The following is a 27482-nucleotide window of genomic DNA, read 5'->3' as shown; positions in this document are numbered from 1 at the left end:
ATTGTTGATTTGTCATTGAAAAATTCTAGTCTACGGAGTCTATAAAGGTTTGAGGGTCGAATGGTGGTGTAGAAGTAGAGGAAATAACATTTGTGGTAGTTTGATCAATGGTGGATAAATGGTCACTCTATTTATTCCTAGTTATAATATGAGACACTTAAGTGCTGGATAGTAAAAATATACAGAGATAGACTAAAATTGTAATAAGTAATTAAGATTCCTAAATTACTATGACGCATACATGTAAAACTAATAAGTTTAATGCAAATAATATGCTAAAGTTTAGAAACTAGGATGGATACAATAAGGGTTAGGTGCAAGAATATAGTTTTTTCTTGTAGAAAAAAAGGAGAAAAATTAAACTTTGAACTAAAGTAATTTACTAATTACCCAATCAAATAAATATCAATTAAGCCTTTAAAAGGAAAGATCTTGCCTCACAAAGAGCAAATTAAACCATGACTTCCCTTTTGAGTGAAGAAAAACTCGTCGTAGAGATAGAATCTACAAAAATGGACATAAAAAATAGAATCAGTGTGTTGAAATTAGAGAGGAATTAGCAATATGTTTCTAATGCTAATGGAGTCTGTTGCTGGTGGTCCAAACCGAGAACGATTGGCACAGCGGTGTGAACGGGGTTCCGTTTGAGTTGCCTTGGTTGGTGTTGATTGCGCTCCACCTTCCACCGGAAAACCTACAAGCAAGCCTCGCACCACCACTGGGGTAGTGGGGGCCCTCCGACGATCAAGTCAGAGGAGATTGGAGAGAGATAGAGAGATAATAGTAGCAAGTAAGAGAATGCTCTGGAAGTTCTTGCTTACCCTCCCCCTTCTCCCCCCAGCCGCATATATACCAGGCTGGGGGGTCCTTTTGGGGGGTTGGTCATCGTGTAGCACGATGGAGCTGCCACTGACATGGCCGTTACAGGGCGTCGTGGGGCAGCGCTGGGTACGGCCATGACAGGGCGTAGTGGAGCTCCGCTTTGTACGGCTGTTACAGGGGATCGTGGAGCAGCGCCGGATACGACCGTTGCTGGGTGTAGTGGAGCAGAGGGCCGCGGCGTGCCTCTGGGGAATAGCCTGTCGTTGTCGAGAGATGTCCGACTCGGGGTCGGGCTGCGGAGACGAAGATGTCCGACTCGGGGTCGGATTGCTGGATCAAGGGGCAGCCGACTCGGGGTCGGGCTGCGGAGCTGAAGATGTCCGACTCGGGGTCGGATTGCTGGATCAAGGGGCTGCCGACTCGGGGTCGGGCTGCGGAGCCGAAGATGTCCGACTCGGGGTCGGATTGCTGGATCAAGGGGCAGCCGACTCGGGGTCGGGCTGCGGAGCCGAAGATGTCCGACTCGGGGTCGGATTGCTGGATCAAGGGGCTGCCGTAGTCTCCCTGGGCGCGCGTGCCGGTCACGTGGGGCATGGTGGCTAAGTTCCCCCGTAACAGAGTCCTATCACAATAAGAACCACTAATGTGGTGCAAATGTGGCAACTGATATTGACAGATGATATACCATGCCGACCAGGTGCTTACGTGTCAAATGTTGATGATGTGCAATGATGTGACTATATGCTATATGACAAAAGTGAATCGGGTCGATAGGTCGAATGTAAACCAAACCTGCTTTTTCAAAGCTTCCTACAGGGTCTGGATCGGATCTTATGGATTTGAACCTAAATCGACAGGTCAACTTCCTTGTGAGCCTTAAAGTTCGAAGCCCTAACGTGTGCGACCATGTGTGAGGCCATCTAACAATGGAGAGGAGAGGGCGGTGTTGAGGTGATGGCTCCCAGATGCCAAGGTTGAGGGCGGCGACATCTCATGGCATTGGAGCAGGCGCCGAGGAAGAAGGCAGACTGTTGAGATGATGATGAAGTTGAGTGGCTGTGGTAGATCTCGACGATCAACAACAGAGAAGGAGACCATGTGAGTAACGGAGGGTTGGGTGATTAATATGGACCCGAGAGATTGTTGATCGGACTTGAACGACCATTGATGGAGGCTGCGGAGACCGGCATAATCATCATAGAGTGAGATGCTTCGATGAAGGGGCAACGGGCCACCGGTGGTCGGGATGGAGGCGAAAGCGCCAAGAAATTAGGAAAAAATAGGATATCCAACTTTTTTTTTGGCGGTTTCTTTTCTTTTCTCTTCTCTCTCTCGTCTTTCTCTCTCTTTTTCTCTCTGTCTCTCTTTTTTTTTATGATGCTGTTGTGGTGGGACATAGTGAGTAGTGGATCTTAAGATGGTGCTATTGGTGGATAGGTGTGAATCTCGAGGTGATGCTAATAGAGCATGGAATTGTAATGGCGGTGATGGTGCAATGGGGAAGCCATGACAATGGTGGTGGATCGAAGTTTACTCTGATACCAACTAATGTGGGACATGCTTGAAAGGCAAGTAGAATGAGATGCTCTCATACTAAATTGATATAAAATAGAAGAAGAAGAAGGAGAAAGAAGATGAAGAGGAGGAAAGTGAAGAAGAAGAAGGAGGAGGAGGATGAGGCAAAAGGATAGAGTAATTCAATATTTTCAAATGTCAATAATACAAACTATATTCTCAATTACATAGCAATAGATTTATACAGACAACACAAAATTTTAATAAAAATTCGCATAAAAATAAATAATAAAATTATCATAAAAATCTATTTTTAAAATTTATATTTATATATTTTTAATTTTTTAATAAAATAAGACTTTCTACATAACAGCCCAGCCCAGCCCAGCCCTGCCCAACCTGAGTGGGACTCGAGTAACCCGCCTGACGCACGCTCGTCTTCTCTCCCGACTCCACCCCACCTCCCCGACTAATCCGCCCTTCCCTCCCCTCTCCTTCCCGGTGGCCGAATCGCCCGTGGCGGACGGACCTCCTCGCCGTCGGTTGTCCTGTCTCACCCAGGCGCTCCGTTCACAATCCCGGGCTTGGATCTCCGGACCTACGTCTCCAATGTGAGCATCTCATGTCAAATTCCTTCTTCTCCCTTTCGTCGCCCCTCGCTTTTCTCTCCCACGCTCTGGTCTTCCCTGCACCTCGTCTCTCCTCCTCGTTCCTTGAGCCCTAACGCTGTTGAAATTAGCTGCGCGGATATCATCTCCCATTCCTCCTTCAAGCCTTGGCCTTAACCCTAGATGCTGACCTTTGACCTCTCCTCCAAGCCCTAACCCTAACCCTAACCCTAACCCTAGATTTGGAAGACCGACATCTTCTTCAGCCCCTAATCCCCTCGATTTTAGTTCGATCTTAGTGAACTGTGTCAGAATTATCTAATTCTGCCCTAGTGAAAAAAGCCCGAAAGGCTCTGTCGCTCGAGAACCTTCTGGTTTATGACCGGCAATTTTTTGAATTTTAAGATCTCAAGCCTGCTCGTAGGTTTGCACCCTCCTGCAGTTTGTCTTTATACTTTCTGTTCATGCATTTAGCAACTTGTTCTGGCTTTGCTTATCTTGCAATTATCGTTTGTCTGATTAATTTTTCCCCTCCTGCTTATTATGAATCCATGAGACAGGATGTTGCTCTATTTGCATGTCGGAAAGTAGGAAGCCCATAGATGAATGGGCATAGCTGGCACCTTCTCTCTTGGTAAATGCTACTATTGATTCGATGGGAGGCATTGTCGATTGTGGAGTTGGTGCAGACACCAAAACTTCACCTCGTCGTGCAGCAATCGAGAAGGCACAGGCAGAGCTGCAGTACGTCGAAGCAATATGTGTCTTATTTATCTGCTGCAATTCTCTAACGCAGACAGCTAAATTTCTTAATGTATGAATTACAGGCAGGAATGCGATGTACGTGAAGAACGGAGGAGGGAATTAGATTTTCTCGAAAAGGTATTTCCCCGTGGTTATTCTTTGACTTTCTGGTTTATAAAATTATTTTCTTTTTATAGATTTATATGATAATTATTGTAATTTTTGTAGGGGGGAAATCCTCTGGATTTTAAATTTGCTCATGCAGCATCAATCAGTGTACAGTCTACTTCCCTCACAGATCAACTGGCTGAGCAATATGTGATCAGGTTTATATACTACATCAAATTATCATGAGATAAATGTATGTAACCAATATAGCTTCCTTAGATCTGGAATTGTTGATATTGATCTTTTTTTTTCCCGTTTTTGCACTACAGTGAAGCAAGAGGTAGCTTTGCATTAGCTGCCTCACCCCATGGAGATTCTGTTGAAAGCAGTGACAGACCTGGAGGTTCTTTGAGTCGTGAACCTAACATTGCTGACAATCTTTTGCTTCTGGATGGAGAAAACAGTAATCTTGGTGGAGAAAGAAACTTTAAGCATAGTGGTAAAAGTGGTAATATAACTCCACTGGAACAAGCTTCCCAGATTGATTGTTCTGCAAAAGAATCAGAGGACTCTGTTATTTTTCGTCCGGGGGTTAAAAGTCAAGCATATGCCCGACGGAATAGGTCCAGAACAAGTCGTGATAGTGGCAATGTAGGTTCAACTGATTTCACTCTGCGTCATGGTAATAGATCTTTAGCTATACCTTCTGCCCGACCCAGTCCCAGAAATGCAAAGGGTTCAATATGGGAAGCACAAGTGGAGGACCATGCTATTTCTTCCATTTCCAACTCAAAACCAGCAAGCCCAAATGTTAATGTTGTATCAAAGAATATTGCTTCTGATGATCATGTGGATATGGAGCTGGATACAGTGCAAACTCATCACACATGCACTGATATGATAAAAGATGTAGTGCCAGAAGGAGCAGTGGAAGTGAAATCTTCTGAAAACTTGCAGGATAATGACCACACTCATGAGCATTCTCATGTAATTGCTGACAGAGTTACCAACGGTACCACATCTCGTTCATCTGACGTCTCTGGAAAAGATGAAGCTCTTTCTGTTGGTTTTCTTCCCACTCTTCATGAGTCTACTGAGGTTATTAAAGATACCAGTAATGCTGAAAAGGTGAATGGCTTTAATGCTCCAGATAAAAATACAACCGAAGTGCATGATCTGAATACAAAAACTTGTGTCGCTGACTCTGTTCCTGAAGCCTTAAGTACGAGTAACATAAAAACAGATCCCCTTTCTGTCAACATGACTAGTACAAGTGTTGGAAATGCAGATGGTGACCAGCATTTGATGCTGGGGAAGATTGATGGCAGTTCACATGGAGACTCCAAAGGCCATTCAATGTTTGAAGAGGCCTCATCCAGGCTTGAGAACAAGGATTTAAAGGAGAACAATCAGTTGATAGCCGTTGATACGCCCATTAGTGGTAACGATGAATCCAGATCTGTTCAGCCAAACCCCGGCAACTCGGTTATTCATATTAAAGATGAGGTGGAAGTCTGTGATGGTAGTGCCGACGCACCGGGTGAAGTGAGTCCTTTTACTGATGTCCAGTCTATGATACTAAATGGTGATATACCAGATAGGAAGCTGGATAAGGCTTTAGGAGATTCCAATTCCATTGACAAGTCTGGTATAGATGCAAGGACAGTTGTTTCCTCCACTTGTGAACCTGCAATCACTGCCCACGAAAAGAGGAATTCCACTTCTACCTCTGAGGTTCAGAACTATGCTGCAAATCACTTGAAGTTGGCGAAGAAGGCACAGGAAGATGCTGTTCTGAAAGAGGCTCGAATAATAGAGGTTTGTTAGATGGTTCTATGAATTTTACTTATTTGCTAAGAACTGGGCTTACCTTTTAACAATATCATAACAATTTTGCTTATCAGGCAAAACTTAAGAGAGCCGATGAGTTGTCTTTGTGCAACATATTTTCAGAAAAGCGACAGAAATGTCATTGGGATTTTGTTCTTGAGGAGATGGCATGGATGGCAAATGATTTCATGCAGGTGTGTTTTTCTTGAATAGACTTTTGATGCATTCTGTGTGTAAATGCACATCTACAATATTTGATTCAGATATTGTTTGCCAAGCAAATCAATTTTAATATTAGTTATCCTATTTTCGCTCTTGCTTACTGTAAAGGAAAATAGGTTTTACTTTGACCAGTGTCACCTAATGTTGTTAATTTATTAAAATTGCTTTCATCATATTTAAATAGGAGCGCCTGTGGAAGACAACTGCTGCAGCTCAAGTATGCCATTGGATTGCTTCTTGTGGTCGACCAAAGTTTCAACAGGTGAACATGTGGCATAAGCAGAAAAATGTGGCTAGAACTCTAGCAAAGGCTGTCTTCCATTTTTGGCGTTCAGCTGACACTTTGCGAACTAGTGGTGAGACACCTGATACCATTGATGGAGAGTGCAATTCAGATATGCTTGGATCGTGGAAGATTGATGGGGCTAAAGCTGAAAAACACCAGGTTGTGGATTTATTGTTGAACAATTTGACTGCCTTGGTCATTTCTGTTATAACATGTGGTGCCTCTTAGTATTATCAGACTAATAGTTAGATGTGTCCTATTGGTTGCTTTTACTTTTCAGCTTTTCATTATAGTCTGGCGGATGCTTTGTTTGTGTAATTAGATGTAAATGTTTCATCCTTATCATCAAGGTGAATGTCTTCTTCTAGAAGTTGATCCGAGCAAGTCTCTGACATGTTCTATATCTTTTGATGGGTTTGGGCTGTAGCAAGGTTTGCGGTCTCGGTATCGAATCCCGTACTGTACCATGCTTGTACAGTGTCAGTGTGCCCGGTATGGGGGTCGGGTTGGCATATGGAGACTCAGTACACCTCTCATACTGAGTCTCAATTTGGTATCGGTATGGTATGGACGCCCGGGACAGCGAACCATCTGCTATTAGGCTTTCTTGACTCTTGAATCCCTGAATTCTACTAACGTGGTGATATACCATGTACAGAATAATAGAATTTTATGGTTTTGTTCTCATATGAATAGCTATATTTTTACCTGTTTCTATTTGGTGCTCTATAACTCCTGCTACTTTGACCCATATGCCTTGGTGAGCAATAATTTTGCTGTTAAATTAATGATATGGTAAATTTTAAATTATGCATCTTGGATGGTTGAAATGTATCTTGCTTTATGGAGGTCAAGTATGATTTCACTCTTCCAAATGTCAGTTTGTTATGCGTATGTCCAACAAGGCTTGCAATATCAAATATTTTCAGAACACTGACTTAATTATTGTGCGGCATGTTCAAAAAGTAGAAAGAACCTGTTGGAGATTTCTGTTTTTTTATCAGGATTATCTATTACTAATTGTGTTGATGTTGTTCAACTAATTATTAGGTTCTTTTTAGATTTTAATTTTTTATGCCTAAGTAATGAAGGAAAATTCTTGTTTGACTCAGATTACTTCACTAAAATTTTCTAAACCGAGGAGTAAGATTAGTTGTATCTATGTATTAGATTCTCTGCTCCAGTTTTGATGTTCTTTCTGGGTGCCTACTGCAACATGACTGTTACGAACCCCTTGGTTGCTGCATTGTGCTGATCAGATTGAGTTTCTAATTCTCTAGCAAATGGGCGGATCCTGCTGAGCATAACTGTTATTCTTTTGGTTATGTTCAGAACTTCAATAAGTTGGAGTTTAGACTGAAGGGCTTTATTTCTTTTGTTTACTTTTCTTTAGTGGGTCAGACTAGTTTGGTTGCAAATGGTCTTTCTTTATGAAATGAGGCAACATTTTATCTCTTCCTTTGGGCATGTTACCACACAACCTCCAAATCTCAAGAAAAGGAGATGTCATTAGTTTGTTTTGTTCAAGCATTAGCTAAATCCAGGGAGGACAAACTCTTGGGAAATGCCTGGATGGAGAATTTTCTTAATGATAAACTTGTGCTATGGCCAACATAAAATTACATGTTTAAGGCCCTGTTTGGGGGAGCTTTTGGAGGGCCAAAAAGCACTTTATGGCCCTCCAAAAGTACTTTTAGATGAAAAACTGTGTTTGGTAAATTTTTCAAAAAGCTGTTTCAGCTTTTGCGGGAAGCTGAAAACAGCTTTTGGGAGGAAGCTGCAATTTGGAGCTTTTGGGAGGAAGCTGTTTCAGCTTTTTCGGAAAACTGTATTTTTGACAAAAATGCCCATATTAAAATAACATAATTATATAGTTTGTCTCTTTATAAACCTAAAAATCTGCTGGAGCCAAGAATCCTAGCCGTCAGACTCCCTTCTGTAAGAAAAGATATTTTTCTTTTCAATTTTTGTATGTATCTCTTGAACCACATTTTAGAAGAAAAATTTTTTAATCATTTTCCATACCTTCCAAAATTAATCTATTATTTTTCTTTATCATCAACCTCGCGGCCCACGCTGAGGTCCTCCTCGAGCGTGGACCATGAAGAAGTGCCCCTGGACCGCGAAAAATTATTTTATGGGAAATTATGGGAAATTATTATGGAAAATTATTTTATACTAATAATTATAATATTTTGTACCTTTATTTTTTATTATACTATAAATATAATATCATATTATATTATATCATAATACATTAATATGTTATGTTAAATAATTTAATATTATGTTATATTATGAAAAATTAATTTATACTAATAATTATAATATTTTATACCTTTATTATTGTATTATACTATAAATATTATATTATATTACATTACATTATAATACATTAATATGTTATTTTAAATAATTTAATATTATGTTATATTATGAAAAATTAATTTATAATAATAATTATAATATTTTATACCTTTATTATTGTATTATACTATAAATATTGTATTATATTACATTACATTATAATACATTAATATGTTATTTTAAATAATTTAATATTATGTTATATTATGAGAAATTAATTTATACTAATAATTATAATATTTTATACTTTTATTATTGTATTATACTATAAATATAATATATATTACATTATATCATAATACATTAATATGTTATGTTAAATAATTTAATATTATGTTATATTACCAAATATTAATTTACTCTAATAATTATATTACTATTATGCTATATTAACATAATATTATTTTATATTACAATAATATTATACTATATCGTATATTTATGTATTAATTTATGTTATGTTTTATTATGTTCTGTTGTATAATACTATGCAATGTCCTTTATGGTAATTTTGTCATACAAAAGTACTTTCTTAGTTTGTTTACTAAACACAAAATAAAGTACCACAGCACTTTACGAATGTAGTTACCAAACAACAAACAGCTTTTTATAACAGCTCTACTTCAGACAGCTCTACTTCCAACAGCTCTACTTCCAACAGCTCTACTGCCAACAGCTCCCCCAAACAGGGCCTAAGTATATTTAGATGACTGTGTGTACAACCTAGTAAATTATAAAACATGGGGGAAAGTATCATTGTGCTGGATAGTTGGGAATGTTTGATATGGTTACTTCCATTAAGGACATGAAAAATTATATTCGGTAATGATGATATATCATAATTGTTCATGAGAGTAAGTTATCAGCTGAAATATATTGCCTTGGGTAGCAAATTCGCCCTAAATACCTACTAACAAATATGCACGCACTTTCTGACATTTCTCCTTCTTAAATTGGTTTGTGGTCATTAAGGTCAACCTTGTCTCGCTTGACTGATGGTGTACCATCAATTGTATTAATTTATTGTTGCTTTTCAATCCAATATCAATTTTTTCGTAACTCCAAGCTATTCTTAGCTAGGGCAAATGCAACTTGTGGGTGTTTCTACAGGTTTGTGTGATTGTTGATAGTGGGCGATGTTGATACTTGGCATTTGATAAGTGTATGCCAATTCCTGGAATTCATTTATCAAATGCACATATATTTTCTTATTTACCATTATGAAAAAAAAATATCCATAAGATCCATGTATCAAATCTTAATCATTTATAAACTAGAACGGAGCATCATGTGCATTCATGTATACCAAGTTAAATATGTAAATGTTACTTGCGATATCATAACTGTTAACCTGTAGCCTTTCCTGATCTTCGTTTTATGAAATTTTTGTACACTATATCACATTGATTTTATTCTAGAAAGGTTGACCATGGAGGCTGTCTTCTTACTCGGGCAATTGTACAGTGAATGTGGAGAAAAAGGGAAAGTCCATATATGACCTTTATTTGATTGTGATAAGGTACAAAGAAGTGTAGTTTGGTGGGCCTTAAGAAGGAAGGGCATGCATGATTGATACATTAAGTTGCTGAGTGCATGTGTGTGCTAAAGCAGTGACAAATGTTAGGACTAGCTATGGTTTGATCATATTTTAAATAACAGTGATTCCCACCACAAAGCAGCACGAAGCCCAGATCTTTGTATGCTAATTGTAGACTTATTTTCTAACATTTAAGAAAAAATACTGTGGTGCATGTTTGCAGATGATATAGTGCTGATCAATTAGGAACTATAAAGATTCCTTGCTGAATTGGATTAATGAAAAAAAAGCCTAAACATTAAAAAGGAAAATTAAAAGGCAGCAGAATGATAATAAACCAATTTTGATGAAAAATGGAGATGAGACTGCAATTAAAAATTATGGACAAGAGATACAACTAAGGTTGAAAATTAAAGAGGAATTTACTGTAGGCATAATACAAATTTTGTGGCACTATCTCCTCCCACTTAGCCAAAGAAAGAAGCAGCAGCTGCAGCAGTATCTCCCTGTGTGCTGTATTATTTCTTGACTACATGAGCTAGTGTTTGGAGTCTGTAATTGGTAAGGAATTTTTGTCAATGATTCTGTGTCAGCAGAAAGTTTGTATTTAAGTCTTCGAGGCCTAAATTTTTAAGCTGTATAATAGGATTTCATTTTTTGAGATACCTAGGTTTGTTTACTCTCTTGTAGTGTTACACATTTCAATATCAATACGTGTTATTATTCATCTGTTTTTTGATATAATAATTGCTTTCTATATGCTGTTTTGAAATGATCCAGCATCTAAGATTCTAAGCAATATTTAAATGGCTGACCTGTGGTTTTGTGTAGGGTAGCACATATATTGAAGCAGAAAGATCTGGGCACATTCCCCGACTTGCTATTAAGGATTATGCAGTTAGGTTTTTGAAGTATAATAGTAACATATCGAGTTATCCTGTCTTGGCTGAAGCACCAACTACTCCTGACAGGCTGTGTGATACTGGCATTTTAGAAATGTCCTGGGAAGATCAACATTCTGAAGTATGGACTAGATCCTTTTCTCTTATATTTAATAAATTTTTTCTATTAGTCATGTTTTACGGTTGGAAACTGTTGCTCAGCAGTATACCTGCATATGCATAGTGTTCGTGTTACATTTTATTTAGAAGAGCAAGACAACTTGTTGATATAAACTATCTTGCTTCAGCACATGTTGGTTCAAATGTTGTTTCCTGTTTGTCATATCAACAACGGGTTCCTTTTCCTCTTCAGGAGAGTCTCTTCTATACGGTACCTCCTGGTGCAATGCAGGCCTACAGAGAATCTGTTGAGTCTGAATGGGTGCATTATAAGGTAAAAGGAAGTTTTTTCTTTTCTTTTATTTCTGGGTGCATTCAGAAAGTGAGTGGTGGGGGGGACATTTTAATCTGCAATGAAAAAATAAACTCTGCCAATGATTCAAAAGGAAAAAAAGGATCTTGAAAACAAGGCTATGCGACTACATGCTTATTTCTCTATGTAACTAATGCAATAGCAGAAATAAGAGGCAGTTCTAAATTGTATGAAAGGCAAATATTCTAGTAAAAATAGGGGCAGTGATTCTTAAAATGGGAGACTTCTGCATCAGAATCCATGTCTCAGCCCACTCCCTATAGCCCTCTCTCTCTCTCACACACACACATTCATACTATGCATTTAATATACATTGTTATTATACATATCCATGTATAAATTATATCATGCATGTAAATGTATATATACGCGTGTATTTTTTTAGATGCAGAACAATTAAGGCATGGTCGTCAACAGCAGCAAATGTATATGACTTCATTAATTAGCAATCCATGAGTAATTGATAAATACTTCATGAAAAATTCATAGTATGTGTGAACTAAAGATAATTTAGAAATATTTCAGATAATCATTTAGTTGATTAAGATTCATGAATACTTAAAAATTGAAACATTATTTGAAGTGACTATGCAGGCAAAAAATAAAAATATGTCCATCTCTCTAAACAATTGGTGTCATCCTTGCTTCATATGGGTTTACAATAAACTACTGTGTCGTTCTATCCACTTTTCTAACTCATCAAAGTTGCGTTATGTCAGCTTAGACATTTAAACCAATTGAGAATATTTTAATGTTGGATACATGAATCCAATCACTTTTGTAAGGCCTTGAAACTTTGCCTTACCTTGTGATAATGTGGGTTATGGTTCATGAAGAGGCAATATACAGAGATATCTTACATAAATGTGATAAACATTTGGTACTTTTTATTGGTTTACATTTTGTAAAGGCAATCATACTTTACGGATGCGACATTTTTGAAGAAGACTTGTCCACATTGTGATATCTTGACATTTTCTTTTGCTAGTAATATCACTAGCAAATTCTTAAAGTTTAGGGTTGCCAGTCAACTACTTTTCTAGCACTAGATATTTATTTTAACTACTTGCAGAAAATGGGCAACACCATCCATCAAGAGGATTGTGAGGCGTCCATGTGTGATTCTGTGGCAGGTATTAGATATATACGGTTAATCATTACTTTTGTTTGAATACACCAACATTCTAACACAATGTATGTGGATGTAGATGGATCTCGTGAGAATGCATATGAAGAGGATGAAGGTGAAACAGGCACATATTATTTGTCTGGAGCATTTGAAGGTGGTTTGTCATCAAAATTTACTCATAAAAGGAGAAAAAACATGCAACAGAAGTCATGTGCTCCAAGATCATATGAAGTTGGTACTGACTTGTCTTATGAGCCTTGCTTGGAAAGCAAGTCAGGAAATCAATCTTTGTCATTTGGAAAAAGACCATCAAGTACCCTTAATGTTGGATCAATTCCGACAAAGCGTGTACGCTCAGCTGCTCGGCAACGGGTTGTGAGTCCTTTTAGTGCCGGAGTTACTGAGAGTCTACAAGTAACTAGTAAAACAGATGTTTCAAGTGGAGACACAAATTCTTTCCAAGATGACCAGAGTTCCCTGCATGGTGGATCCCTGCCCCGGAAAAACATGGAAATTGAATCTACAGTGGACTTTAGGAGGCAGTTACCATATGATGGAAATGAAATATCAACAACAAAATCTAGAAAGAAGAAGAAGCCTAAGCATCTGCGTTACAAGAACTCATTGAATTTGACCGACTCTAATGTTTTAATTGTTTCAGGAAAGGTAAAGCCCCCACCAACGCCGTCACCCCCCCACCAACCACACACACACACACAAAAAAAAAAAGCAACAGTTTTTTGCTATTACTTTCTTGCTAGATTAGTGAAGTTCTGTAATATTGCAGGGTTCGTTGTATGAGCAGCGGCTGCAAGTTGATTCCACAGTTCAACATGAGCAGGTGAATTTTCACTTGTTTTATTCGTTTAATTTGGGAGTTAGTCTGGTTTAACTAGCTTTGAAACTCTGGAGTTAACATAAATAAAACTAGAAAACCTTGCGACTGAATCATGTTCATTAGGTATAAAATTAGATAATTTGTATTTTTTTTTGTTTTTTATGATTTATCTTAATTTGATAATTGTGTGGACTTAAAAAACTGTAATAAGTTTAGCATATTAAGTTATACAGAATTTAAAAGATTGGAGTTTAAACATGAAGTGATATATTCAGTAGTTCTATGAGAATTCCAAGTTCAATTTATTAGTCTTCTACCCTTATTTTTCCTCACAAAACCCACCCTTCCCTCAAAACTTTTGAAGGAAAAGTGAAGAGAATGGCATCAGTTGCCTTCTTCTATCTTTTTGGTAACAGGATAGTATGAACCGACTTGAACCAAGTCAGCCTGAGCAGACCCCAGCGGTTTTTGTCAGTTTGTAGCGGTTCGGGCTGGTTCGCATCGAATCTCAACCATTTAGGCAAATTGACCCATTTTTGCACTAGTTTGGTATGGTATGCCCTGAATCAGGCGGTTTGGGCTAGTTTGGCAATCCTTAGAAAATAGCATATTCTGCAAATAATTTTGATGAATAAAATTGTTGAAAAAGTAGTTGGTGTCAATTGTCAGATTAATAAAATTATAAAAAAATATTGGAGATACTTATAATATATGTTTTATTTAATATTTCCATCATTGTATTTATTTTTCTTTTGGATTGTGTGCATACTAATTAATACATTTCCTGCCTGGTAAATCAGAAGAACATGAGTTTATTGAGTCTAAAGGCATGTCGTAGATGTTACTGGAGGCTATTACGGTTTTTAGCTAGTTTACATTAAAGTTATTGTTCTTCACTTACTGATGTAGACCTTTGTAGATCCCAACTTTTCAACCAATCATATTAACTGCTTTAGTTGGCGCAATTATATCTTGTTGTCTCTCTAGCATATTTTGTTCACGTGACTATGATTAAGGATTTCAGTATTCAACCAATCACTTGCTTTGGTCTTGTACTTATTCTTCTCCGAGCTAAGCTTAGACATGGGTGCTGTATTCTGCTAGATCAAGGGAGTGATAGATACATCTAAGTTGATCTTACTGTTCCTCCATGAGCAGGTTTTAATGGGGGCCTTTTTGTGTGTATACCATCTCTTAATATTGCTTTACAACTGGCATTCATGTCTTGATAACTTTTAGTTCTTATTCTGTTGTGTTTTTTTTTCCCTTGTCTGTTATTCATTTCATAATTTCAAAGCATTTATCAGACAATTTGGCAGAGTAAAAGGATAGTGCTTATCCCATCACCGTACTAATCTCTGTGTCAACTCACTGCACTTCTACTATGTTTTTTTTTCATATAATATTCTATTAATTACTCATGCTATGCTTTTGGATTGCAGAAGGACCATTTGAAAAAAAGATTGGAGAATCACCAGTTTGAGTCAAATGAGAACACTGGTAGTTTCTTTTAGTTTTTTATAATTTTATGATTTATATCAGAAATTAATTGTTCTGCTTCAATTGTTCTTGTTACTTTATTGATTTTTTTCTAATACATAAGTTGCAGTTATTTATGGGCAACATGCTGCTAAGAAACCTAAGCTTTTGAAGCAACTGCCAGAGACCTCCCCAGAAGCACTTACCCCAGTCACTGGGTCAATGCCTTCTCCAGTTGCTTCCCAGATGAGTAATATGTCCAATACAAATAAGCTAATTAAAATTATTGCCAACAAAGATCGGGGAAGAAAATGTAAAGCATTAAAGGTTTGCACTTTTGGCTTATGTCTGTTTGCCCCTTTTAATTGGCATGCAAGCTATTATGTTGTTGGATATATTGTGCCTCCATAGTATTTAGTCACTCATGACTGATAGCAAACTTAGATTATTAGTTATTTGTTTGCAGATAATCTGGATTCTATTGTAGAAAATTGTCAATTTGATCCAATTGTCATGTTCTTTAGTTATGTCTTTACCATGCTGCTAGTTGTGTTGTGGCCAAGGTTTTAAATCCCGTGGGATGGGGCTGTCCTGGTTTTCCTATGGAACCGGACGTGCCGCTGGCCCGCCCTGTTTCGGGGCAGGGGTTGCCCCAAGATGTGCCGTTCGGAATGTTGGGACAATGGTGGGACGGTTTTGTCCCGACATTCAGGATGATACCCTATCCTGATGTCCTTCGGGACATCCTATTGGGATTTAAGACCATGACTATGGCTGAAATTTTTGAAATTACCAATTGCAATTTGCATTCCGAAAATAAACTTTTTTTTTTAAAAAAAAATTTAAGCTGTCTCCATTTCTTTATGTTTGAAGCATAGATGAAGTGTTTGGTTATGGTGCAGTATATTTTTGGAGCATACTGTGATTTGGGAGTCTAAGGCTCTTCAATAAGATTTTACTTGCAATCCTACCTATGCTATGTATTCTTTTGTACTGCTGTAAATCCAATTTGATTATCTGTATCTCTAATCTCTTTTATTTATCTGCAATGGCAAATGTTTGACTAGCATTTATGTTATTCTGGGCAGAAAAAATAAAAAATGAACGATTTCGGATTGTCATGATTCAAACAAGATGCAAGATTAATTGTGTTTTGTACATGTAAATTACATTTATATGTATAACCAACTTCTGGCTCTCAAAATCTTCTTTCTGCAGATGGCTGCTGGGCAGTCAGGATCTGGAAGTCCATGGTCAAACTTTGAGGACCAGGTTTTTCGGCCTTTTCAAACTGTTCTATTATTTGAATTGTCTCTCACATGAAACATGTTTTTTGATATAAAATTGTTATTTCATTTTTGATGGCAGGCACTTGTTGTACTTGTTCATGATATGGGTCCAAATTGGGAGCTAGTAAGTGATGCAATCAACAGCACCCTCCAGTTCAAGGTGAAGTGACTCACAATTCATTCCATGCTTGTGTGCTATTTTGCATGATTCACATTGTCAGCTCCCTGTATTAGCACCAGCGATCAGCTGCAGTCAATTACTTGGTTTCTTTTACTTATCTACTTAGGATTCTTCATGATTAAGAATGATGGAATGTATCTCCTTCACAACTATTTGTTTACAATTTTGATGTGGTTTTGGGCGTATTTTGACTTGACAGATGCACAAGGATGGACAAAAGGGGGGTTGAGTGACATCCCATCTTACAAACCCCCTCCCTCCATAAAAAAAAAGGCACGCAAACCCAGAAGAAGAAAAATAAAGATAAAATTTCACCATATTACCATTTATAGGGAATCTCTTTGCTCCTCAATGCACTTGCATTGCCCACCCTGAAAATTTCTTGAACTCATAGAGCTTGGGTATGATTGGATAACTTAACCTGTGCTCATCCACTTGTATAAGGCCTAATCATGGCTGTATACCTTGATTTTTGATAAGGACTCTTGTACTCTGATCCTAATCGCACCACAAGCACACCTCACAGTTATGATCATCCATCTTCTTGTCCCCTTGTCTTTCCTCTAAGATCTTAATTTTAAACAGCATGGATGCTACCTATTCTTAATTATTTCCTGACATCCAATACTAAGAATTAAAGCAACAAAAATATCCAACAGCACTTGATTAAACCAAGCTCCACCAACTTCTTGCAGTTCTCTCTCCTCTCTCTCTCTCACACGCACACACATGAACAGTTTTCAGCCAACCCCGTTGTTTTATAAGCCATGTGGGTCTGCAATATATAGTTGGGTTGAGGGCAGGGAGATTTATTTTGATGCTTGTAGCTTGAAGGTTTTGAAATAATTTGCTTGTGAGGATGCCAGGGAGTAGATCCGAATAGAGGCTTTGAGCTGTCTTAAAATTTGTGGACTTAAGGATCTATTTCAATCAAGGTTCGATGTGCCTGTACGTACTGCTTCATATCAGGTGCATCGTACCATAGCGATGTCGAATCGAGACTCAGTACGTGGAGTGTACGGAGTTTCCATACGTCGAACTGAGCCCCCTATCAGGAGTATATTGATATTGTACCAGCATGGTACTGGTTTGAGATCCAGTATCAAGATTGTGAACCATGATTTCAATAAATCTTCTTACCTTTTTCATTATGTTTTAGTATTATCTTATTAAAAATTGATAGCCTTACTAGATGGAAGTTTTGTAATTCTTGATATCCCCCCCCCCCCCCCCCCCTCCCAAACAAATCTTCCCCCTCCAGCGAACAGATTATCGCTGTATATTTTCTACTTTAGCTCATAACCATCTTGATGCTTGTTGTCCCATTCTTTGCATAGGATTCAGGGTATTGATGTTGTTCTACACTCGCAGTGTATCTACCGGAAGCCTAAAGAATGCAGGGAGCGCCACAAATTTCTAATGGACAAAAGTGCTGGTGATGGGGCTGATAGTGCAGAAGATTCAGGCTCATCTCAAGCTTATCCATCCACTCTACCTGGCATACCAAAGGCAAGGCACTTGTGATTTGTTTGTTTTAAGACAACCACATAATCTGTTGGCTTTGAAAATCTTGGCGACTAACACTAGGTCAAATGGTTGTAACTCATCTTCCAATATCTTTATTTTACTTTCCTCATCAGGGCAGTGCCAGACAGTTGTTTCAACGTCTTCAAGGACCCCTGGAAGAGGATACTCTAAAGGCACATTTTGAAAAAATTATTTTGCTTGGACAGCAGCTGCATTCCCGTAGGAATCAGGTCTGTTTCCTGTTCTACTGTGAACAACATTCTATTGCCATGATAACTTGGGTGCTAGCATGTGAAAGGCTGAGATGCGACTTGCTTTCGTTACCCATAAATGATAAAAGCAAGTTGCAGTTTTGGCCTTCCAACTCCCTCTACTGCTACAAACACACACACACACACACACACACACACACAGAGAGAGAGAGAGAGAGAGAGAGATATATATTTGTACTGCAGAGATGAAAGTATCTTGCAATGCCTACAAGGAAATGATCAGTTCCTTCCAATTGCAGTTATCGCTCTCACCATATTTGAATGTGAAAACCTGGGGAGCACATATGACATGACAGCTTAACAATCATAATATGTAGTCTATATCTTCAGCATGCTCTTTGAATTATGTCTAGCGTTGTATGGTTTAGAGTTTCTTTCCTTTATTCTATGCTGCATATCCTTAATTTATCTAAATTCCTTGCTTTTGCTCATGTGTTCCATCATGCTTGCTGGTGAATATGACTTGGTGTTTTGAGAAGAATGACAATCTGGAGCCAAAACAAATCACTTCAATGCACAGTTCTCATATGGTTGCTCTTTCTCAAGTATGCTCAAGCAACCTGACTGGATGCATTTTAACGTAAGTTATTACTGACTTCTTATGTTCTTGATGCATCTCAATCTATAATTTCAATTCCAAGGCTTTTATTGCCAATCTTTTCTTGGTGCTAGTGCTTTCTTTGTATTTTCTCATTTTTTTGAAAGTAATTTTTTTTTAACTTTTTTAGTTATATGCAAACAGGCCACTTGATCTTTGTGAAGCAATTGCTTCAAGCCCAGATGTTCTTTCCCTTGGATATCAGGGATCTCAGACAGGTGGTTTAGCAATCTCAAGTCATCAGGGTTCTATGGCTTCTATTTCTACCTCAAATGTGAACACCATGTTACAAGGATCTCCTGGTATGGTCTTAGGCAGCAGCTTACCATCACCATCTGCTCCATTAAATGTGGCTCCTAGGTATATTTAATTAGATGATCTAACTATTTTTTCATTTTTCGGTTCAATATTTTATTGTTCTAGAAGGGTTCTCTTATTCTCTTTGTGCTTATGGTAGTTGTTAATATTGTTCTCCTAGGGATGCCCAGAGATATGGTGTGTCAAGACCAACTTCTATGCCAGTTGATGATCAGAGAATGCAGCAGTATAGCCAAATGCTTTCTGGTAGAAGTCTTCAGCAATCTACTATGTCTGCACCTGGGGCTTTACCTGTGGGAGTCGATCGTGGTGTTCGCTTGTTATCTGGTGGGAATGGTATTGGGATGGTGTGTGGGATGAACCGAAGCATGCCCATGCCGAGACCAAGTTTCCAGGGAATGGGTCCACCAGGCATGCTAAACATGGTTTCCACTGGAAATATGCTGCCAAACAGTGGGCATGGAATGCAAAATCATGTCAATGTTCATCCAAGTGTTGTTTCTGGCTCTGGAAACCCAATGTTGAGGCCTCGCGATGCTTTGCAGATGCTTCGAGTGAGCTATTAATCTCTCATTTTGGCATGATTGCTTGCATATTTATGTCAATTCATATTTGTAGTCTGTCTGCTGTTTCGCATTAGTAGTTACATGGGTATCAATTTACTTCATTCAAAATAATGCAACTATTATGTTGCATTAACATAAATAAATGCAATTAAAAAGTAACAAGTGGAGTGCTAATTTGTTCTGTGCAAACTTTGATCTCATTTTAATGTTTCATATTTTAAAATCCAATTGTTTACATTAATATGTTACCGTCTGCTTAGAAATTCTTGGTGGTATTGTTTCAAAGAGAAAAAATCAATTGAAAAAGAGTAGCATGAAATAAAAGAGAGAAGACTGTTTTAAGCCATAAGCACTTCGTACCAAAAATATATATGATAAGAGCCTTTTTATGGATCACATGCCTTTTGCAAGTTTTGGTTGTAGGCTTGATATGAACTGCCATAGCAGTCCTTGTCTCAGTTTCTTTCAACTTGCCCTTTGATTTCTGACCTTATTGCAATGACATTTTCTTGGTTTGCAAACATAAATTATCACGTGGATTGCTTGAACAATTTCACATTATTCTCTAAATCAATTGCAATATAATCACTGGGGCTAACATGCACCTGACACCTATTCATAATTCTAAGCATGTAGAAAAATTAGTATCAAAGACTCAAAAATGCTAAGCATGTAGGAAAATAAATTTCGAAGGCAGAATCCCAACATTTGAATTTAGAAATATGTAATGATCAGTGTCCTGAATGATAGACCCAAAAACATGTCACTGAACATTAACTTTTTGAAGGTTGGGGCTAATGCGCACATGACATCTATTCATAATGCTAAGCATGTTGAAAAATAACTGTCAAGGCAGAGTCAAAATATTTGAAGTTAGCAAATTTTGCATATGAGTGATAGACCCACTTTTTTGTTGTTTTTATGGTTGTTTAGCCTGGTCAGAATACGGAGGACCATAGGCACATGTTGATTCAAGAACTCCAGATACAAGTTTCGCAAGGGAATGGTCAGGTTGTCACTCCTTTCAATGGCATGAGTGCCTCATTTTCTAGCACAACAGCTCCTCCATCGATTCAGACATTTCCAGTTCCACAACACCAACAGTCTCATCAGATGCCACAACAGGCACACATACTTGGAAATTCTCACAATCCACATATTCAAGGAACAAACCAGTCAAGCCCTCAGCAGCAGGCCTATGCTTATCGCTTTGCTAAAGAAAGGCCATTTCAACAGCGGATGATTCCTCAGGCACAGCACCCTTTTTCTGGATCCAATGCCATGTCACCTATTCAAAATAGTTCGCAGATCCAACAGCAGAACCAGACATCTTCTCCTGTGAGTGCAAGTCCTTCCCAAGTGCAGCATAAGCAGCAACAAATGCCACGGAATCTGCAGTCAAGCTCTGGAATGCCAAATCAGGTTATGAAGCAAAGACAGCGGCAACAGGTTCAACAACAGCCAAAGCAACAGCAGCAACAAAGGCAACAGTCACAACCGCAAGCTAAGCTTATGAAGGGTCTAGGCAGAGGGGGCATGCTGATGCAGCAGAACTTACCAGTTGATGCTTCTCAAGTCAGTGGCTTTTCAAGCTCTCCCAAGAACCAAGTTTCTGACAAGCATGTCCAGGGCTTCTTTCCTGGTAACTTGGGTTTGAGTTCCACTTTGCCTCAGACTGGAAACCAACAAAAGATGTACTCTCGTGTGCTGCCCCAATCATCAAAGCAAATGACATCGGCACCTTCTCACTCTGATACTTGCAACCAAGGTTCAGTCCATGGTTCTCCCAGTCCCACCATGTTAGCTTCCCAGCAACCCCCTGTTCCTTCTTCATCACCTATGCCTAATCATCATCATCAGCAGCAGCAGCAGCATCAAATGAATACATCTCAACAGAATGTTCAAAGAATGGTGCTCCAACAAAACCGCCAGTTGAACTCTGATGGTAGGATACACTCCTCAGCTGATCAGGTTCTAGCTAATCAGATGATCCCAACCACATCCATTTCTTATTGTACAGATTCAGGCACTTCTGTTCCTGTGGCTTCATCTGCAGCACAGTGGAAACCAGAGTCATCATACAATGTGGGCTCACCAGGTCCAACAGCACATTTGGCCAATTCTCCACCAGAAAATTTAGTGGGAACTGAAACCATAATACCCCCTTCCAGCCAAGGATCAGTGCAAAGACAGTTTTCAGGAAGTGTTTCGATGCATGGAAATAGTGGACAGTGGCAGCAACAGCAGCCTCAGCCTCAGCAGCAGCAACAGCGGCAAGCAGCACAAGGCACTTTATATGCACAGCCATCGAACTCAGGACCAGGGTAATAAAGACCAGTACTGGATCTATCTTTTATCAAGAAGCAAATCTCACATCCCTCAGTGCAACTAGTGTACAGGTAACTTGGTGCTATAGCATACTTGCACTTTTCTTTTGATTACTAAACTAACCTCTGAGCAGCTTCAGTTTGAATGTTCTATACTCCCATTAGAGCATGATTGTGACTTTATGTTCAACCTATTCAAATTAGAGTTTGTTACAGATGTGTTGTAACTAGGGACACCAGACCAGGTGGTTGGTTAGCCAAATAGTCTTGTTTGATCAACATATGTTTCATTTGATAACTCCCTGCTCCTCCGGCTCCCTTACATGAAGGCCTAGAGATTTACATGCTCATTGATTGTCCAGATATTCGAAAATGCCTTTTACTTGCTTACAGCGTATACCGTGGGCCCTCATGGGCAGAAACACTTGGTTACTGTTGATCACATTGACTCATGGTTGTTTCCTACTGCCATTGGACCTTGTCCTATTTATATGCAGCTACATGTAGACATGAGAATGCTCATAGATATGAGCACGTATCTACTGTTTTATAATTCAAAGGTTGATATAGATTCCACCTACGACTTGATCTTAGATATCGTTTATGCCCTAGTACTTGATCTTAGACATCATGTGCATTCGTGCACGACCGAGTTTAGCTTAGACATGCAGAATCAGAACACCAGTTGAGCACTAGCCACGTGTGCATATGTGGAATACAACCTGCTGACCTATGTCATATTCATACTTGCACATGCTCATGCATACACATGCATGCATTTACGGGCACATTGCTTCTGAGTTCACATGATGATGATGACCCAAGATCATGCCTCATAGGACTGCGATTTAGAGAGTTTATTAGATTTCATTTAGTTATTAAGTTCTGTATTTTCTTTTATTTCTGGTTATTTTCAGGTTTTGGTGGGTTTATTTATAACCAAAGGTCGAGATTAAAGGATCTTAGACTTTATTAGATAGTCTAAAGGTTTGAGTTGCAATAGCAATGGTGGTTAAAGCACTGTTCATGCTACCATAACCATGAACAGTAACCATTCCTTATTAGGGGCAATCTTGGGATTTTTAAAGAAGAGTTGTATTTGGTTTTTTGTTCAGTAATAAAAAGGGACTCTCAAGTATTGACGAAACAGAGAGTAGGATGATTGATTAATGAAGAAAGGGATGATTCCTACGGTTTTTCTCCTATGTGATTCTGCAACAGAAGTATGAAACCTTGAAAATGGTGTGATAGTTCCCAAAGTGAGCTCCCTATTATTCATGCTCTTCTCTTTAGCCTTTTTTTTGTCCTTTTATTTTTTTTTCTCTTCACCTTTCCTCTAATTGTTTTTCATCAAAAAAACATCTTTTTCCCCATAGATGTTTAATGTCATATGTATCTCAGCTTTCTCTGTTGCCAAAAAAATCCAGCAAGTATTTTCTAGATTAGACAATAGCCATCCGTTACCAATTTTCTTCAAAAACATTTCCTTTTTAGTTCAATTATATTGAAAACTCAGTTCTTATCCTGATTATTGAAAACTCAGTTCTTATCCTGAAATTCCAGCAATATATAGATTTCAACCATATGCAAGATCTTAATTGACCCCCTTTCCTCAGTTTGGTATTAGAGCGTAGCTTGCCCAGCATGTACAATCATTGAGGACAGTCCTGGTATCGAAATGATAGGGGTCTTAGGACACTGGAACATGTGATAACTTGTTGACCAAGACAAAATTGTCAGTGGACTGGATGACCAAATTTCCAAATTGGGGGATTGTTAGGTGCGCATCAAGCATCACACCACCAACAGTCCCAAGGCATAAAAGGCAAAGTATCACATGGTCAACAGCCAGAGGACTTTGTGAAGCACATGAAGAAGACATCATGAAGGAGGAGACAACATCAATTTCAGTGTCTAATAAATTTTCTGTGTGAAAGTGTTGTCAAGGATAACAAAGAGAAATTCATGATTCAAGAAGTGAAAGAATCAAGGAGGTGATTCTACCATCTAAAGAAATTTGAGATAAATATGCAATCAAGACAGCCAAAGAAGAGACTTTACCTGAATTTTGAAATTGTCAGTGAAGATCAGACAGCCACAGATGAAACATCACTGGACTCATTGAAGATCAAAGAAAGTTTCAGTCGAGGAGATTTTTGTCCAAGTTATGAAGATCATGAAATAGCTTATGATGGTGAGTCTGAAGAATGTAAGGATTTGTCTGTAACTACAATTCTGAAGGAGGCTATTGAAGTTCAAATAAATGCAAAATATTTCAACATGCCATTAGCTTTAGGTGATTTGTCACATTTTTTTTTCAACAGTCATACACGTTTGCGCCTCTTTTCAAAACGATCTGAAGATACCTGGAGTAAGTATTGAAAAGAATTTCAGACATCCTATGATGGGCATCCATGACCAGTTATTATTGATACAAGAAAGCAATCAAAGCAGCTCCAGCATCAACTTAAAAGAACTCGAGGCGAGTTCCTTTGCAGCAAAATGAATGATGAGGACATAAGATCTTCCCATGATGCATCATAAAGCTGCAACTTATGGATTTTTATGTTTTCGATATTTTTCTTTTGTTTCTGGCTATTTGTAGGTCTTAGTGGGTTTATGTATAATCAAGGGCTGAGATTAAAAGATCTTAGACTTTATTAGATGGTCTGAAGGGTCAAGTTATTACAGCAATAGAAGTTTGCTTAACATGCCTGCCCACAAGCAAACGATGTGAGGGCTGATCTTTTTCGTCTTGTATATGAATATCAAACTTAGACGAAATTTCACAGGAGTGATACTGAAGAAACCTCGAAGTTGAAATAATCATTTGTTGCTCTCTTTTCTTCTTGACCGTCTTTACTAGAGTTAAGGAAGTGGATGAGAATGTGGAACAAGGCTAATGGAGCGAAAGTTCCAATAATAGTTGAAGAGATAGGGAAGTGAGGTATTGAACGGAAGCTGAGGAAAGCAATTAGTAATTTTACTGAAATCGATTTAAATGTTCTCATTCAATGAAGTAGTGCTTTAAATATGTTTCTGTAAGTTTGTCATTCAGTAATGCTTTTTCACCGTCTATGTTGTGCAATTATTTTTTAGGTTTCCAGGCAATGAAAGCTGAGGAATACAAAATGTGCTCTTTGATTCCCAACTTGAGCTCATCTCACTTCAAGGTACATAGCTGCAACCTTGCCTTGCCTAAAGTCAGCTTCACACACCAACTGCTTCAAATTCCATTGGCATGAAGAATGGGACTTGCAAGTCAAATTGCTTCTGTAGATGGACTGTAACACTAATTGGGCTGTGTAATATATATATTCTTGCCCATAACATGCATGTTTTTAATGTCTGCCTAGCATTGTACAGTTAGAACCTGCTTCCACAGTTTGCTGCTAAAAGTGTGTAAAATTCTCATCCAATAGTGTTGTATGATCCATGCTAATTGGGATCCTTACGTCTACAATGGAGCTCTATCTTGACTACAAAGTTTAGGGCGCTTCATGCAGACGGCTTTGCTAGATGGATGCAGAATGGTTGGAGTCTTGCTCGGTCAATTAATCTAGCCTTCCTTCGAAGTCAGATTTTTTATGGATTTGTTTTTTTTTTTTCAAGTGAAAATGAATATTCAAAAATGGTTGTAACTATTTGAACATGCTGTTTTGAGTCCGCATCCGTTATGTGGAAGTTGGGTCACATTGTGGATGTACAAAATTTGAATAGCTTCCATTGAGGATTTCTAGAGTGAAATGTTATTCTTTCTACTATACTCGTATTTCAATTCTAAGCTACCATCTGGAGGATATGATATTGTGCTGATAGATGGCTCATACGGTTACTTGAAAAAGGGCAAAAAAAAGAGAAGACTCGTTCTTGAAAAAGAGAGTCCAAGCCTGGAGTGGGGGATATTCACCCTACTGCCTCCTAAGAAAATGGTCCTGCCCATGGCGTTTGAATTGTGCAATCGGGACTCAAATATTAGGAAAAATTTATATGCTTAATACATATGTCAAGAACTCCATTTTTGGGGTAGCTGCTCCATCTCTCTGGTCCTGGATGCCCTCAAACGGTTATCAGTGTTCGATAATTGCCTAAACATGGCAAGAAACGGTCGTGTGCCAAATTTATGGCGATTTGTTATATCAACCTCCAACCCCGTTGTATCGGATGGTCCCATCATGGCCATTTGTAGCGTGGGAAATGGATGTAGTCAGGCCAATTGAACCTCCATCAATAGGACATCGATTTATCGCGGCAGCTACTGATTACTTTTCATCATGGGTAGTAGCGGTTCTACTTCAAGAGGTAAAAGTTGAAATGCTAGTAAGGTTCATGCAGAACAACATATTCTATAGTTTCAGAATCCTAAAAGGTCAAACCAAGCTCCTAGTACATGCCTTTATTTATGCTTATAATGAGACACCACTATTGGAGAGAAGCTCTAACCACCACTGGTTATAGAATCGTTGCTGGTGGCACCGAAATAGCCTGAAAATTCAGTCATTTTTGGTATATAAATGGATAGGGCCTATCCGGAGATGTCTACTCTGTAGAGGTTATAGATTGTGTGTTCACTTTATTTGGATCCAAAATGAGTTCTGCGATAATGAAGTTTGCACCAATTAGTTAGTAGATTTCTTCTTTGACTTGACTTTCATTGGTTGCAGCCAGAGGATGTGCCGAAACACCAAATAGGAGAGGTCAAAGTAGTGGTTGACGACTGAAAGAGATTCTAGGTTAGAGCAGGATAGTCCACGTGATGAAGAAATGAGAAAGAGAAAGAATCAAGATAAATGGATTTACATAGTTTTCTAGCCTCAAAGTGGTTGATTGACAATTAGTTGGTACTTTATGATCCCGAATGACTTTGAAAGTCGGAGGTTTCCTAATTTTCTTGCTGGATAAGTTTAATTATTTATTTGCATATTCATGTTGTCTCCTGTCTATAGTATGATAAGCTGTTTGCACTTATAGTTAAAAACATCAATATTGTTGCTGTATTTACCTTGGATGTTTTGTTGTTAGAAATAAGATTTCATCCCCATTTGAAGCATCCCCATTTGAATGGTCCGGGCAAGGTAATGGAAGGGCTAAAACTCATGTAGGCGCAGACCACTTCCCTTAAAACTGACCGGTCCTCTCCACTCCACTATTACCTAGCCTCTCATCCCTCGAAAACACTTTCATTGAAGAAGTGATTAAACTTGTTGTTTCTCATGAAAGTACTGAATCGTAGTGGAGTGAGAAAATTGAATCTTATTCTTCTCTTCTTACTATCCACTTAGGAATTTTAGATAGACTGAAAGGTGACTCTTCCCATTGATTTTTTTCATCTTTGGCCCAAATCAAAAACTTGACAGTGGACACCCTAACTATGTACACTATGTACACTATGTACAAAGCTTCTTTGAGAGAACATTGAAGAACTTATTGTACTGCTCTCCCTATGGCCCGAATTCAAAATTTCTCCAGCTCAACTTTAGGAGATATCCTCTTTTGTACAAAAAAGGTTAGGTCAGGAAGAGCAGTAAGAGCAAAGGCTAATGAT

At 38.4% G+C, this 27482-nt stretch overlaps 1 protein-coding gene across 10 annotated transcripts; it reads left to right on the top strand.

Annotated features, from left to right (window-relative positions):
- The first annotated feature begins 2718 nt into the window (after positions 1 to 2718).
- On the top strand, positions 2719 to 25701 carry LOC103707774 (chromatin modification-related protein EAF1 B-like). 10 transcript variants are annotated; one of them, XM_088721178.1, is made up of 24 exons: positions 2719 to 2948; positions 3506 to 3689; positions 3773 to 3827; positions 3918 to 4015; positions 4127 to 5615; positions 5702 to 5821; positions 6034 to 6294; positions 10871 to 11062; positions 11294 to 11374; positions 12486 to 12546; positions 12622 to 13208; positions 13330 to 13383; positions 14823 to 14880; positions 14990 to 15186; positions 16078 to 16131; positions 16228 to 16308; positions 17701 to 17838; positions 17970 to 18086; positions 18608 to 18708; positions 18871 to 19086; positions 19205 to 19598; positions 20544 to 21555; positions 21631 to 22009; positions 25037 to 25701. In XM_088721178.1, the coding sequence occupies exons 2-23, from the start codon at positions 3601 to 3603 to the stop codon at positions 21936 to 21938; spliced, it is 5763 nt and encodes a 1920-aa protein (XP_088577304.1). In that variant the 5' UTR covers positions 2719 to 2948; positions 3506 to 3600; the 3' UTR covers positions 21939 to 22009; positions 25037 to 25701. The 10 variants fall into 10 exon arrangements, with proteins under 10 accessions (XP_088577304.1, XP_008790654.3, XP_008790645.3 ...); XM_008792432.5 differs by having other exon boundaries at positions 14984 to 15186; XM_088721181.1 differs by having other exon boundaries at positions 2734 to 2948; positions 3918 to 4050.
- The last annotated feature ends 1781 nt before the right edge of the window (positions 25702 to 27482 follow it).

The sequence above is a fragment of the Phoenix dactylifera genome, chromosome 5 (genome assembly GCF_051530095.1).
Source record: "Phoenix dactylifera cultivar Ajwa chromosome 5, Ajwa_hap1_PhDact_Kaust_v1.1, whole genome shotgun sequence".
Lineage (NCBI taxonomy): Eukaryota > Viridiplantae > Streptophyta > Magnoliopsida > Arecales > Arecaceae > Phoenix > Phoenix dactylifera.
Note: the sequence above shows the minus strand (reverse complement) of the source record. Positions and strands in the feature narration are given on the sequence as shown.

What these genes read in the sequence shown, in the direction of transcription:
- LOC103707774 (XM_008792413.5), top strand. Translation starts at nt 3,601, where the DNA reads ATGGGAGGCATTGTCGATTGTGGAGTTGGTGCAGACACCAAAACTTCA. An exon ending in GCTGAGCAATATGTGATCAG is followed by an intron (nt 4,016 to 4,126) that starts GTTTATATACTA and finishes TTTGCACTACAG; the next exon opens with TGAAGCAAGAGGTAGCTTTG. An exon ending in TGAGTCAAATGAGAACACTG is followed by an intron (nt 14,881 to 14,983) that starts GTAGTTTCTTTT and finishes CTAATACATAAG; the next exon opens with TTGCAGTTATTTATGGGCAA.